Here is a 12,002-nt window from a genome sequence, read left to right as displayed (position 1 = left end):
AACTAGAGTTAAGATTTTACAACCTAGAAAATACATAACAAACAGCTTTTTATATAAAAAAAAACTGTATAACAATTAGATTTGAACATTATTATTATATTCATGTACAACATTGTTGACGTACGATTTATTACATAGTTAAGTCAGAATAAACATCACATAAAAATGGAATATAGCGACTTTTCAGTAAAACATATATTATAATTAACAAGGTTTGTCAATTAGCTCAATTCAATCGAAAATTATTGCATTTCCATGTTACTTTATCTTGCAATTACACAATTACAGATTTTTTATTTTATAAAGTGTTGCCTTACTACACGCTATAAATAATATGTAAAACAATTCCTAACAGGTGCAAAGATTAAAATTATTTTTGTCATTCAAACAAATTTGAGCGTAAACTGCGTGAGTGAGGTGTGATGTTTTTCTAAAACGAGTTTACCCTGTAATAAGAATTTAAAAAGAAAATTTATTCAGCAATGATAAATATTTATGTTAAATATTATATTTTAAGTGGAACCGACGAAAAACATGTCGTAAAATAGCATTGTAACTGAAAAAATATGATACAAGCAATAAACAGTCAAATAAAAAATATATGTCATTACTGCAAATAGATGTTAAATGGAATTGCCTTAAAAATAACGCAATTATAGAAAATAAAACAACAATAGAGAAAATAATTTTTATTATGGTCATACGTCAGTCAATTTTTACACACTTTTCTATTTATTTATGTATTTTTTAATAACTTAAGTGGTCCAACAAAATCACACCGATAGTTAAGGTTTTAATTTATTCTAGAACGTTACCATTTTACATTTGTTTTTAAATATTGGCTAAATACTCTTTCAAATTGTTCTTAAAAAAGTATTTTATTCTCTGTTTTAAAAAAATATTTCTCAGTATTTTTCTTAATATTCTCTTTCAAGTTTTATTTAAATATATAGTTCAAGCGTTTTCAATAAAAAAATATTAAAAGGGTAACCAAAAACAGTAATAACTTATTCTGTACAATTTAAGTTTTAATATATTCTCTTAAATTGAAAAATTAATATTTGTTTTTAAGAATTGGCTAAATAAACAGGAATAGGAACAAACAAAAAATATATTTTAAACTACTTTTATTAGTGATTCCCAAATTGGTTTCTCTTAATATTCACTTTCAAGTTGTTCTTAAATAATTAGTTTAAGTATTTTATTTTATGTATAAAAAAAAGTATTTCTCAGTATTTCTCTTCATATTCTCTTTCAAGTGGTATTTAAATATACAGTCCAAGCGTTTTAAATAAAAAAAAAAATATTAAAAAGGTAACCAAACACTACAATAACTTATTTTGTATAATTTTAAAAAGACTTCATACTCAAGTTTTAATCTATTATGTATATATATCTACTATTTCTCAGTTTTTCTTCTAATATTCTCTTTCAAGAAGTGCTTAAATATACAGTTTAAGCATTTTAAATAAAAAAAATGAAAGTGAGGTTGAAAAGCTACAAGAACTTACTCTGTATAAAGAATATCTTCATTAACCCAATCTTTATTCTTTAAAAATATCTGTCAAAACTATATTTCTCAGTGTTTCTCTTAATATTCTCTTTTAAGTGGTGCTTAAATGTATATTTTAAATAAAACTTCTATAAAACGGTGTTTAAAAAACAACTTTCAAGTGATTTCAATCTAATCTTTTAAATTAATAAGGCACTCTTTCAAAATGCGTAAACATAAACAGGAAAACGCATTAAAATCGTTAATATGCATCTAGTTCACTATAATTTGTATCAGACTTCGACTGTGCCACGCACAACGTCGCAACAATAATAATAATAATAATAACAATATTGACCGCAACCAAACAAAGTCAACACACAATAGGACAATTACAAGTTAGAAAAAAAACCACTGGGGACAAGACAACGTCACCGAGATCTAAGACGCACGGTATATATCTTAGTGCCGGGACGTTTGGCCGGCTCCAGTACCTCCACACGATGTTCCTGATCGCGATCACGCTCATCCTTGCCGGGCTTCCTTGCGCACCGGCACACCACAACAGTACCGGTAATTTGATTTTTATGCGATCTGCATTTAAATCGATCGATTTGTGCTTACGTACACGTGCCCGTGTGTTCATGTGGTTTAGTTAAATCTTCATTTTTTTATTTTCGGGGGTTGCTTGAAGACCGTGGACTTTGAAGTTGTTGTTGTTGTTGCTGCTGCTTCTTTATTTTTCTTGTAAAACGGTTATAATTGTTGTGTTCACTTTGTGTGGTAACTTACTTGTTAACAATTAGTGGTACATGAGGTTGTTTGTATTTATCAGTTGTGAAATTGTTCCTTGGATAACATTTTACTTGTATTTATGTTTATTTAATTTTTTCTAGTACGATGTTCAATTTTTTTTTTTTTTTCAAAAATTTACCTTCTGTAACTAAAAAAGTATTTGTTTTACTACAGTAAGTATATTAACATGAGTAGTATATGTCACAAGCTTCAAAAATTATTTTATCGACTAGTAATAACAATTATTATTAAATAAAAGAAAAAATTATATAATTAAAACTAATAATTCATATATTATTAATTTGATTGACTTAAATAATAAATTTTGTCGATTAACTTTTTAAATTGTAATATTTATCACTTTTATTTATTAATTAACATCTGGAAGCTTTTAAAAATGGTGGTAATTTAAAAAAAAAAATGGCACGCTACTTCTTTTTAATTAATAGAAATTAAAATTGAAGCAAAATATTGTGAGGAAATTAATCTAGAAACCTACAAAACATGATTGTATGGCTATTGTCGAAAATATGGCAGTGCGAACGTGTTTCAAAAAGTTCCAAAATCCACCTAAAAGTATTTTTTTGTATTTTATTATAAGGTCGTTTTTCAACAATTATAATTTAATGTCTGATGACTGGGGACTTTTTTAAATTGCGCTAATTTAATATTACTTTATTATAATGACTGTCCAATTTATTTCTGTTAACTTATAAATAATTAATTAATCATAATTAAATAATAGTTAGTTAGTTAGTATTAGTTTCTAATACAAGCAGTAAAAAGTAATGTATACAAAAAAATTACATGCAATCCTTCCAATTACAGATGTACTTCAATATATGCCCAGGATGTACGACATGGACGACTACGGTGCCTGCAGACAACAGGGCAAAACATTCTGCGAAACAGCTGCGTTTTTTGCCACAACGCAGAACGACAGCGAAATATGGAAGTACATAGTAGTACGTATCCTTAATTTATTTGCGAGGAACGAATTGATTTTGTTGTTTCATTAGGAATCGAGGCAAGAAGTGTACAAGTACAGCAAAGACAGAGTGTACAGGGGTTTGTGTGTACCTAGGGACGTGCAAGCCGGACAAATTGAAAGGTATTTGCAGAAACGTATTGAGCAGGAGATTCAGAACGTTTCGTTGCAAATCGTCAAGAGTGACGTTTTTATATGCAAGCCCCAGATTGAGTTGTACTCAAGTGATTATGTTAGAGTGTAAGTTGCGGTTTTGGTTTGATAATTCAGGATCTATTGGCTTGTTTCTTCAGGGTTCTGTTCAGTTTGTACCTGTTGTTTGTTGGTTACGCCACCTATTATGATAGAGGCACCAGAAGTGATGTCGACAAGGATTCATCAAGTCGTAAGTTGATGACGATATAAATAAGCCAGTACTTAATAGTACCTTGCAGGAAACAAGTACTTATTGGCGTTTTCACTACTATCCAACAATGAAAAAGTACGTAAACCAATCCAGAATAAATTTTACAACGACTTGAAATCGATACAGGGTATCAGAACGTACAACATGGCTTTAGTCGTAATGGGGCATTCCCTCATGAACTTCTTCATGGTATACTGCCAAAATCCTCATTATTTGGAAAAGGTACAAAACAAAAATCAGCCAAATTTCAAACAAACAACTCATCCAACTTATGATTACAGATGTTGGAGAACGTGTCTATGTTCTTTACGTGGGGCATGTTTTTGGTCCAACCGTTCTTCTTGTTCTCCGGCTGGTTCGTGATGCTGCATATTCACCAAACTTTGGAGAAGAACGGTTCGATCCCCACAATTGATTATTTTAAAATGTTGATGTTTAGGGTTTTAAGACTGTGGCCCAACATGATCTTCATGATGATCATCCACAGCAGTCGTTTCCCTTCTTTGTTTTATGACGGAGCTCAATCTTTCGTCATGGAGAGCGACCACATGAGCTGCACCAAAAATTGGAAGTACACGTTGATGTTCGTCACCAATTTTATGCCTTACGTCGAAGTGGTACGTTGTTTTTTCACTTGAACCTGTGGTTGTTTTATTAATGGTGTTTTTAGTGTAATTTAGCGACTTGGTACTTGTCAGCGGACACGCAGAACTTCATAATAAGCTTGGTGGTACTCTATGTGATCATCAAATTTAAACTGCCAATTATTCGAAGCCTTCTAATATTCTTCATTGCCAGCTGTGTCCTCCAAATGTCAATAATGTATTACCACAACTTAGATTTAATCTACAGGGTGTCTCCGGAGTTAGTACCACTTGTAAATTGTGCCAAACGATTGTACTAATTGTTTTATTGCAGCAATTTCAACATCTACAACACATTGACGATATACGACCCACTTTTGTACCACTGGTACTTGTCGGCAGTTTCTAACACCCCCAGCTTCAGTCTGGGACTTTTATTCGCCTCAATTTACTTCCAATATAGGGAGAAAAAATTCTTTGACTCCCCCTTAATGAAGCTCGTGTGGTTCTTTGGATTTTTCGGCACGTCTTTCGTCGCCGTTTATTTGGCCACGTTACATTATAATGCTGTCTTGACAGCCTTGTTGGGGGCCATTTTAAAACCCATGTATTCATTGGGTATTGCCATTGGGGTCCTTGGCATGGCGCAAGGAGTTGGAGGTAAACGAATTTTATGTTAACACTAAACTTATTAATGAATTTTTTGTAGGACTCATCAAGAGGATTTGCGAGTGGAGGCTAGCCGAAGTGTTAGCTCAAACCACTTACAGTGTTTACTTGTACCATGTTGTATTTGTTTTTGAAAGGATGTTTACTAATCGTTCTTTGGATATTATTGTTTGGACTGATATGGTAATGTTTCGTTGTTTGTTTGTTATACTGTTGTTTGTACTAAAGTTTGTTGTATTTTTTAGCTCTACACTTCACTTGCAAACGTAGTAAAGTGCTTCAGTGTAGCGTATACGTTGAATTTATTGATAGAGTTGCCGTTCTCTAATTTACTCACCTTAGCGGCGAAAAGTTCCAATGCAAGAAAAAAGGTGGATTAAACCACCATATGTTTTTATTACTGTAATTATGTAAATAAATAGCTTTAATTGGTTTTTATTTGGTTATTTTATTTATTTAAGACTTCCTAACTTTATGTGGAACGAAAGCAGGGATTGAGTTGCAAGTTTATACAGGCCGTTCTTTATTTAGGTTCCTGAGAATTTTTAATTAAAATACAAGTTACAGATAGAAAATTCATTTATTTCTATATACAATCTGTACACATTTTAAACAAAACCAATTCAAAACAAAATACAACTCCAATTGTCAACTGCTCGACTCCTCCGAGCTACTTCTTTTATGTTTCCTCTTTACTTTCTTTCTAGGCGTCGACTTGCTCTTGGATCTTTTCCTCTTGTGCGACTTTTTCTTCTTGACACTCTTCCTCCTTTTTTTATCATCTGAGTCTTCATTTTCCTCGATTATTATACTCAGATCTTTAGGACTTCTGCCCCTACTCCGTTCTTTCTTATCGTTCTTGTCTTTGCTCCTGCTTCTCTCTTTGTGTCTGTCTTCGCTCTTACTTCTTTCCCTGTGTCTATCTCTGCTCTTGCTTCTTTCATTGTGTCTGTCTCGACTCTTGCTCCTCTCGTTGTGCCTGTCTCGACTTTTGCTTCTAGCATTGTGCCTGTCTCTGCTCTTGCTTCTTTCCGTGTGTATGTCTCTGCTTTTGCTTTTTTCCTTGCGCCTGTCTCTACTCTTACTTCTTTCTGTGCGTCTGTCTTTGCTTTTGCTTCTTTCCTTGTATGCATCTCTGCTTTTGCTTCTATCCTTGTTCCTGTCCTTGCTTTTACTTCTTTCGTTACGCCTGTCCTTGCTTTTGCTTCTTTCGTTACGTCTCTCCCTGCTTTTGCTTCTGTCCTTTCGCCTCTTCTCTTCCCTGCTGTCTCTGCTTTTGCTCCTATCCTTGTGCCTCTCTCTGCTTTTACTTCTATCCTTGTGTCTCTCCCTGCTTTTACTTCTATCCTTGTGCCTGTCCCTGCTTCTACTCCTGCGCTTCCTATCTCTGTCATCTCTGTGTTTCTTACTTCTAGGTTCGCTCCTCTCCCTCGAACCATCCCTTTCGTCGTCACCCTGTGCCGACTTGAGCTTCAGAAACAGCGCCGCCTTCTTCTTCCTCTCCATCTGTAACGCCTTATCCCTGTTAGCAAAGGCGACCTTCTCCCTCGCCGCCAAGGCGATTTTATCCTTCACCCTGTCTTCGGCACGTTTGGCGTCTTTCTTATCCTCACCCTCAAACGTTAAGTCAATCATTTCTAAGATCGGATCATCTGTATCTATTCCGTTAGAGTCGGAATCGGGCTTCGGCTCTTCGGGGGGCGGTTCTTCCACTGGCGGATTCGCGGGGGTCGTTTCGACTTCCTCCTCGTCGCTTTCTTCCAAAGGCAGGGCGCTTTTGATTTCCTTCGCCGCGTCTTCCTTCGGTTTCTTTATGGAGAAGCTGACCGGTGCTGAAATTGTACGAAATTGTAAAAAAATAAGTTTTTTGGCGCAGAAACTCACCAATGACTTTTTTCTTTTCCTTTTCTTCTTTCACTTTCGGAGGTTCTTCTTCGGTCTTCGCCTCCTCCTTCACGTCCGTTTTGTCCCCCTTTAGCTCCCTAATTTTGTCCTTGTAGTAGTTGAAGTGCTCGTGAGTGGGGTTCAGGAATTCAAACCTTGGATCGCCTTTCGCTTTGACTATGTCCTCGAACTGTTCCCCATTTTTGGACACGTACACTGCCATTTTGTCGATTACGATTTTTGTTTCGCCTGTCGGTACGACTATGTCGTTTGTTTTATTAGCTGCCGCTTGATCCTCCTCTTCCTCGTCTTCTTCCGAGTCGGAACCGTACTGTGCCAAAGACAGGAGAGGAGGTTTCTTAACCTCCTGGACTATTTTAGGTTTTGGTTCTGGCTCTGGTTCAGGTTTGATTAGGTGTTGGGGGAGGGCGGGCACGTTGGCCGTGTAAGGGTTTGAATCTTTCGAAACGTTGGACACGATTTGAGCGTACGAATTGCTGTTTTGCTGCTGCTGCTGTTGCTGGTGCTGCATATATTGTGTGTAGGCAATTTGTTGGAAGTAAGCCTGAGTGTTGGGGTCTAATTGGAAGTCGGGGGGAGGCATGATTTGTCCTGTAACACCTCAATAACAGTTAGTAACTAGCAAGCAATTAAAGTGGAATGTAGTAAGTACCGGGATTGTCGCCGCAGTTCTGCTGGTACTGCGCCAGCTGCTTGTAGTATTCGTAGTACTGCGCCGTGTAGTAGTACTGATAGTACTGCTGCTGTTCGTAGGTCATCTGCGGCTGGTCCTGCGCCTTCTGTTTATCCGGCTCGGGAGGTGGATTGCCGCCCTGTATCCGATTGACGAGCTGGGAGTAGGCGCAGTTCGCGGACGGCTTGTACGGTACTAGGGGCCGGATCGTGTCCTGTCACAACAAAAAAAACAACGTCTGGGATTATTACTGAATGGTGACGGCAGGATGAAATGTTTTTTTTAGTCGACGGTCGCATAAATTGGCATTAATGGGGGCGCGGGCCTGCTCTTTTATTTATTAATTACAACTCGCCCCGCCCAACATACCAACAAATCCACTGTAACAGATAAATAGTGAAGCACAAAACCTGCAAACAGAAAAACACCTCTTGATTAGTAATTCGTGACCAGTACAATAAACTACAATTTCGCTTTGTATAATAACATTTATTGTATATATAAAAGTCGGTAAAATAAAATATGAATTGTACAGGAAATTAGATTCGGTTGTGTTGTGTCCGTTATTAATTATATAATTACGATCAGGCGCATACAAACCCTTCACTTGGACTACAATCAAAGGTGAATTACTAATATTAGCGCGTGCACGCGACATTGAACCTACCGGCTGTTGGTTCGAAGCTAACAAACTCGGATGCAAATAATGATCGCCCGCCTCCTCCTTCTCCTCCTCCTTTTCATCTGAAAACAACACGAATAGTTAATTCCTCTTTCATGATCTCGCCACTTTTAATCACATTCAATTATCTCGAAAACTAGAGGAAGTACAATGAAAATAACCGGTTTTCTGGACTCTCAACCAAAAGAAAAATAAAGAAAAGCCCGAGTAAGCCTAAAATTAAAAAAGAAACGAGAATTTGTTAATAATGAAGGAGATCAAAGTGGCCATTTTAATACTCATAATTCGCACATTGTGTGACAATTAGAAACTTACCATTTTTGTCGATTTGTCCCAGAAACCTTCCACTCTTAAATGCGGACAAAACGTGACGATAAAACTTGTACAGTTCGTCGCCCTGATTTAGAAAACTAAATTGAGGATTGTCGCCCTGTTTTGCCTTGATTAAAATCTCCATTTGCGGGCCGTGCTGGTTTACAAATTTGGCCGTCTTTTCTATTTTTGCGTACTGCTTCATAGTCTTTGGCTAAAATTAAAACATTTAATTAAGGTATAAACTTAATAAATGGATTTAATTACTATATTAATGTCGACGGGCACATCAAGTGCAGGAATTGGCACGTATTCCTCTTCAGGTTCCTCCTCTTGCACTACAGTTGCTTGAACCTCTTCTTGGGGCTTTGGTTCCATTGGAACATCGTAACTGTACTGAACAGCATTAGTTTTCAGTCTTTTCTGCTCTTCCTCTACGAAAATTATAAGTTTAAGTTTGAGACGTTAAAGTTTAGTCCAATTTGATTACCTTTATACATTTCCTCCTCCTCCTCATTAATCAGAAGGGAGTAATAGCGTTCCTTGTCACACAATTCCTCGAGTTTCCGTTCATTTTCACTCAAACCCAGCCACCGCATCGCGTCGAACCCTTCCCGGCTGGCCTCAAAACGTGCCAAGTCACTTAACGCACCCCTACAGTCGTATCTGCGAAAAAAATCAAATTGCCAGAGTCGAAATGCGGTTTTGTTTTGATGATTCTAACCTATCAATTTTCAATTTTTCATCGCCCATCCAGGGAATCAGGTGTTTGCCTTGGTCGATGTATTGGGCCTTCTCGTCATCGCGAAACAATTTGCATGCGTAACCGAACACGAGGAGTTCCTCATGATTTTGTTTCGGACGATTTTTACGCAAAATACCCGTCTCGCTGTGCCACTGCGCCATTTCTGACTGACAGCTGTTCGATGTTGTGCCATTCCCTGATCGCTCCCGTTGACAGATGGCGCCGCATAAAATTTTATCCTTCATAGATAGATGGCACTACGACTCTTTGACCTACACTAAGTTTAAATATTTAAATATCAGGTGGTATACGGAGAAAATAAAAATATGTATTAAAAATAATATTTTTCTTTATTGTAAAATATTTGTATATTGAAATAAATCAACCATAATTTAATAATTAAATCGTCAATAAAATGCAACAATTAATCATTGTTAATAATTATAAATATATGTACAAGTAGTTGCGTATTTTATATTCGATCCTTCATAAAATATTTTTCAATGTCCGAGAACGATTTTCCTAAAGTTTCAGGCAAAATAAAATATAAAACAATGAAACCCACGACGTTAATAATCGACAGAATGTAGAACAAATTCTGTATACTAACGGCGTCCAAAATAAAGGGGAACATTTTCAAAACAACAAACATAAAAACATACGCGACAGAGATCAGTACTCCCCCCAATTTCCCGCGCACTTTAATCGGCAACAATTCACCAATCAAACTCCACGGAATCACCAAATAACCGATAGAACCGAAACAAACGTACCCCAGGACACAAAAGAGGGGTACGTTGTCGTTTTTCGGATCTTTTTGTATGCGCAGCTTGTCCAATTCGGACTGCGGTAAGCTGCTCCAGTACATGTACAGGCCTGCTACGAAGCTGCACAAACCCATGCCCAAACATGAGGTGAACAAGAGGGGTCGTCTCCCTATTTTCTTTGAGATCACGGCTGAGATTATCGACATCAAAAAACGTATGGTACCTGAAATGTTGATAATTAAACTAATTAGCGTGTTGCGGTGAGGTCGCGAAGTTACCTAATAGCACCAAGGCGACGAATTCGTTTATTCCCTTCCCGAACTGTCCCCCGATCTCCCTGAACAAGTCCACGGCATAGAAAATGATCACGTAGGCACCAGACAATTGTTGGAAAAAGAAAACAATCAGAAGTATCAGCAGAGGCTTGTAAACCACCGGATTTTTGAAAACGTACAAGTTCTGTCTGATATTCAACAACGCAGAACTCTCACTAACACCCCCTAAAACAGTCTTGGACTCCAAGATCTTCTGGTACTGCTGCTCAAAAATCAAATCGTCGACGTACAACCAACGAAGTGATTTGGCGGCGGCGTTGGGGTCGTTCTTGAAGACGATCAACCAGTGAGGACTTTCGGGCACGAACCACAGCCCCACCATGCTTAATACCACCACGCAACAGAAAATGCCGGACATTGTCCTCCATTGGAAAAACAGACCTAGCACGCACGTTAGCAAGATGCCGAAGGAGACGAAGACGCTGTTGAGGCTCAAGAGCATGGCCCTGTAGTTCTGGTGGGAGATTTCACTCACGTACACCAAAGCCACTGTCGTCAAGCCTGCAAGTAAACCGATTAAAGGTTGGTGATGATGGGGAGATGGGTAGTACCTCCGGTGAAACCCGACAGAATCCTAGCTGTGTAAATGTACCAAACCGTCGAGGCGTATGCGTGCAACAGCCAGGCGATCACAAACGGCACCGTTGTCACCAAACACATGGTCTTCCTCCCGAACTTGTCCATCAGGGGTCCAATCAACAACGACCCCAGTGGCAACGAAATAGTCACGATGCTAGCTTGAACAAAACTTGTTCTTCAACACAAACTGTGCGACCAGGGGGGCTGGTTCTTACCAATCCACGAGCCTTCATTTTTGTTGATGGTGATGTCGCTCTTCTGTTCGTGCAGCTGCGGCAGCAGTACCGCACTAAAGGCCATGTTGACGCCCGCTTGTATTACAAGTGTGTGGGCGATGCAACACGCCAAAAACTGTCTGCAGGCGTCCCTCCATTTAATCTGTTGTCTTCTGTGCACATTGTTGGAGATGACGAACACCGTCTCGTCCACCAAACTGCTCTTCTCCGTTGCTGTTTCCATCGTCGCGGACATGCTAATGAGACACTGATTAGTTTAGTAAACAGATTAAACTGTCAGTTTATTGTGTCGTTATCGTACGATTCTATAATTGGGTTACAGTGTTTTTCTTCCTGGGGGCCCGTTCTATAATCGTTGACAAAAATCCGATGCACTGACAAAGTTCATTAATTAATTGACGCGAGCTCAATGCCACACTAAATCACAACCATTCATTCGATTGTTGAGCGATTGAATAAAGAAAAGTGAAAGTTTCGTAATGTACTGTGTAATCCGTTTTATTTAAATAAGAATTAAATTTACACTTGTTAAATTATCTGTTATTGCGCGAACGTGTTTGTCGAGTTTGCTTTGGAATCAACGATATCAAAACAGCGACAGTCACGGTCGTTATCCAATTTAGAGAAAAAATTGTGTTAATAACGCTTTATTAGTTATTTCGATTGCTATTATCAACAGTCACTGGGATTAAAAACTCTCATCCGTTTGATGATGTTTATGACTACAATTAACATAATAAATAATTAGTAAATTATTATTATTTTATTACTTAGATAAACATATCTAATTTCAGTATTTTAAATATTATTTTTAAATTTACCGCTCTAATTATG

The 12,002-nt window shown here is 37.5% G+C and overlaps 3 protein-coding genes across 4 annotated transcripts; 1 reads left to right on the top strand and 2 right to left on the bottom strand.

The window, feature by feature from the left end:
* The first annotated feature begins 1,908 nt into the window (after window positions 1-1,908).
* LOC109603249 (O-acyltransferase like protein) lies at window positions 1,909-5,372 on the top strand. Its single transcript, XM_049968634.1, has 10 exons — window positions 1,909-2,065; window positions 3,116-3,252; window positions 3,307-3,515; window positions 3,569-3,660; window positions 3,710-3,903; window positions 3,963-4,298; window positions 4,352-4,545; window positions 4,600-4,925; window positions 4,975-5,117; window positions 5,180-5,372. The coding sequence occupies exons 1-10, from the start codon at window positions 1,996-1,998 to the stop codon at window positions 5,312-5,314; spliced, it is 1,836 nt and encodes a 611-aa protein (XP_049824591.1). The 5' UTR covers window positions 1,909-1,995; the 3' UTR covers window positions 5,315-5,372.
* A 123-nt stretch (window positions 5,373-5,495) lies between these two features.
* Window positions 5,496-9,439, bottom strand: LOC109603271 (splicing factor, suppressor of white-apricot homolog). Its single transcript, XM_020019758.2, has 8 exons — window positions 9,231-9,439; window positions 8,997-9,172; window positions 8,774-8,940; window positions 8,510-8,720; window positions 8,180-8,256; window positions 7,492-7,726; window positions 6,819-7,430; window positions 5,496-6,766 (listed from the first exon to the last, which is right to left on the bottom strand). The coding sequence occupies exons 1-8, from the start codon at window positions 9,410-9,412 to the stop codon at window positions 5,583-5,585; spliced, it is 2,844 nt and encodes a 947-aa protein (XP_019875317.2). The 5' UTR covers window positions 9,413-9,439; the 3' UTR covers window positions 5,496-5,582.
* Window positions 9,440-9,582: 143 nt separating this feature from the next.
* Window positions 9,583-11,661, bottom strand: LOC109603257 (facilitated trehalose transporter Tret1). 2 transcript variants are annotated; one of them, XM_049968453.1, is made up of 5 exons: window positions 11,470-11,661; window positions 11,148-11,404; window positions 10,905-11,090; window positions 10,297-10,854; window positions 9,583-10,241 (listed from the first exon to the last, which is right to left on the bottom strand). In XM_049968453.1, exons 2-5 carry the CDS (start codon window positions 11,401-11,403, stop codon window positions 9,724-9,726), a joined length of 1,518 nt encoding a protein of 505 aa, XP_049824410.1. In that variant the 5' UTR covers window position 11,404; window positions 11,470-11,661; the 3' UTR covers window positions 9,583-9,723. The 2 variants fall into 2 exon arrangements, with proteins under 2 accessions (XP_049824410.1, XP_019875293.2); XM_020019734.2 differs by having other exon boundaries at window positions 11,148-11,661.
* Window positions 11,662-12,002: the final 341 nt, after the last annotated feature.

Source organism: Aethina tumida, chromosome 6 (genome assembly GCF_024364675.1).
Source record: "Aethina tumida isolate Nest 87 chromosome 6, icAetTumi1.1, whole genome shotgun sequence".
Classification (NCBI taxonomy): domain Eukaryota; kingdom Metazoa; phylum Arthropoda; class Insecta; order Coleoptera; family Nitidulidae; genus Aethina; species Aethina tumida.
This window is presented reverse-complemented; position numbering and strand designations above follow the sequence as displayed.

Coding starts and splice junctions, on each gene's coding strand:
- LOC109603257 (XM_020019734.2), bottom strand. CDS start 11,403: ATGTCCGCGACGATGGAAACAGCAACGGAGAAGAGCAGTTTGGTGGAC. Junction 10,855..10,904: donor TCTGTCGGGTTTCACCGGAG/GTACTACCCATC, acceptor GTTTACTTGCAG/GCTTGACGACAGTGGCTTTG. Junction 10,242..10,296: donor CGTCGCCTTGGTGCTATTAG/GTAACTTCGCGA, acceptor TCAACATTTCAG/GTACCATACGTTTTTTGATG.
- LOC109603249 (XM_049968634.1), top strand. CDS start 1,996: ATGTTCCTGATCGCGATCACGCTCATCCTTGCCGGGCTTCCTTGCGCA. Junction 4,546..4,599: donor ATCTACAGGGTGTCTCCGGA/GTTAGTACCACT, acceptor GTTTTATTGCAG/CAATTTCAACATCTACAACA. Junction 4,926..4,974: donor CATGGCGCAAGGAGTTGGAG/GTAAACGAATTT, acceptor AATTTTTTGTAG/GACTCATCAAGAGGATTTGC.
- LOC109603271 (XM_020019758.2), bottom strand. CDS start 9,412: ATGGCGCAGTGGCACAGCGAGACGGGTATTTTGCGTAAAAATCGTCCG. Junction 9,173..9,230: donor GAAAAATTGAAAATTGATAG/GTTAGAATCATC, acceptor TTTTTTTCGCAG/ATACGACTGTAGGGGTGCGT. Junction 8,941..8,996: donor GGAGGAGGAAATGTATAAAG/GTAATCAAATTG, acceptor TAATTTTCGTAG/AGGAAGAGCAGAAAAGACTG.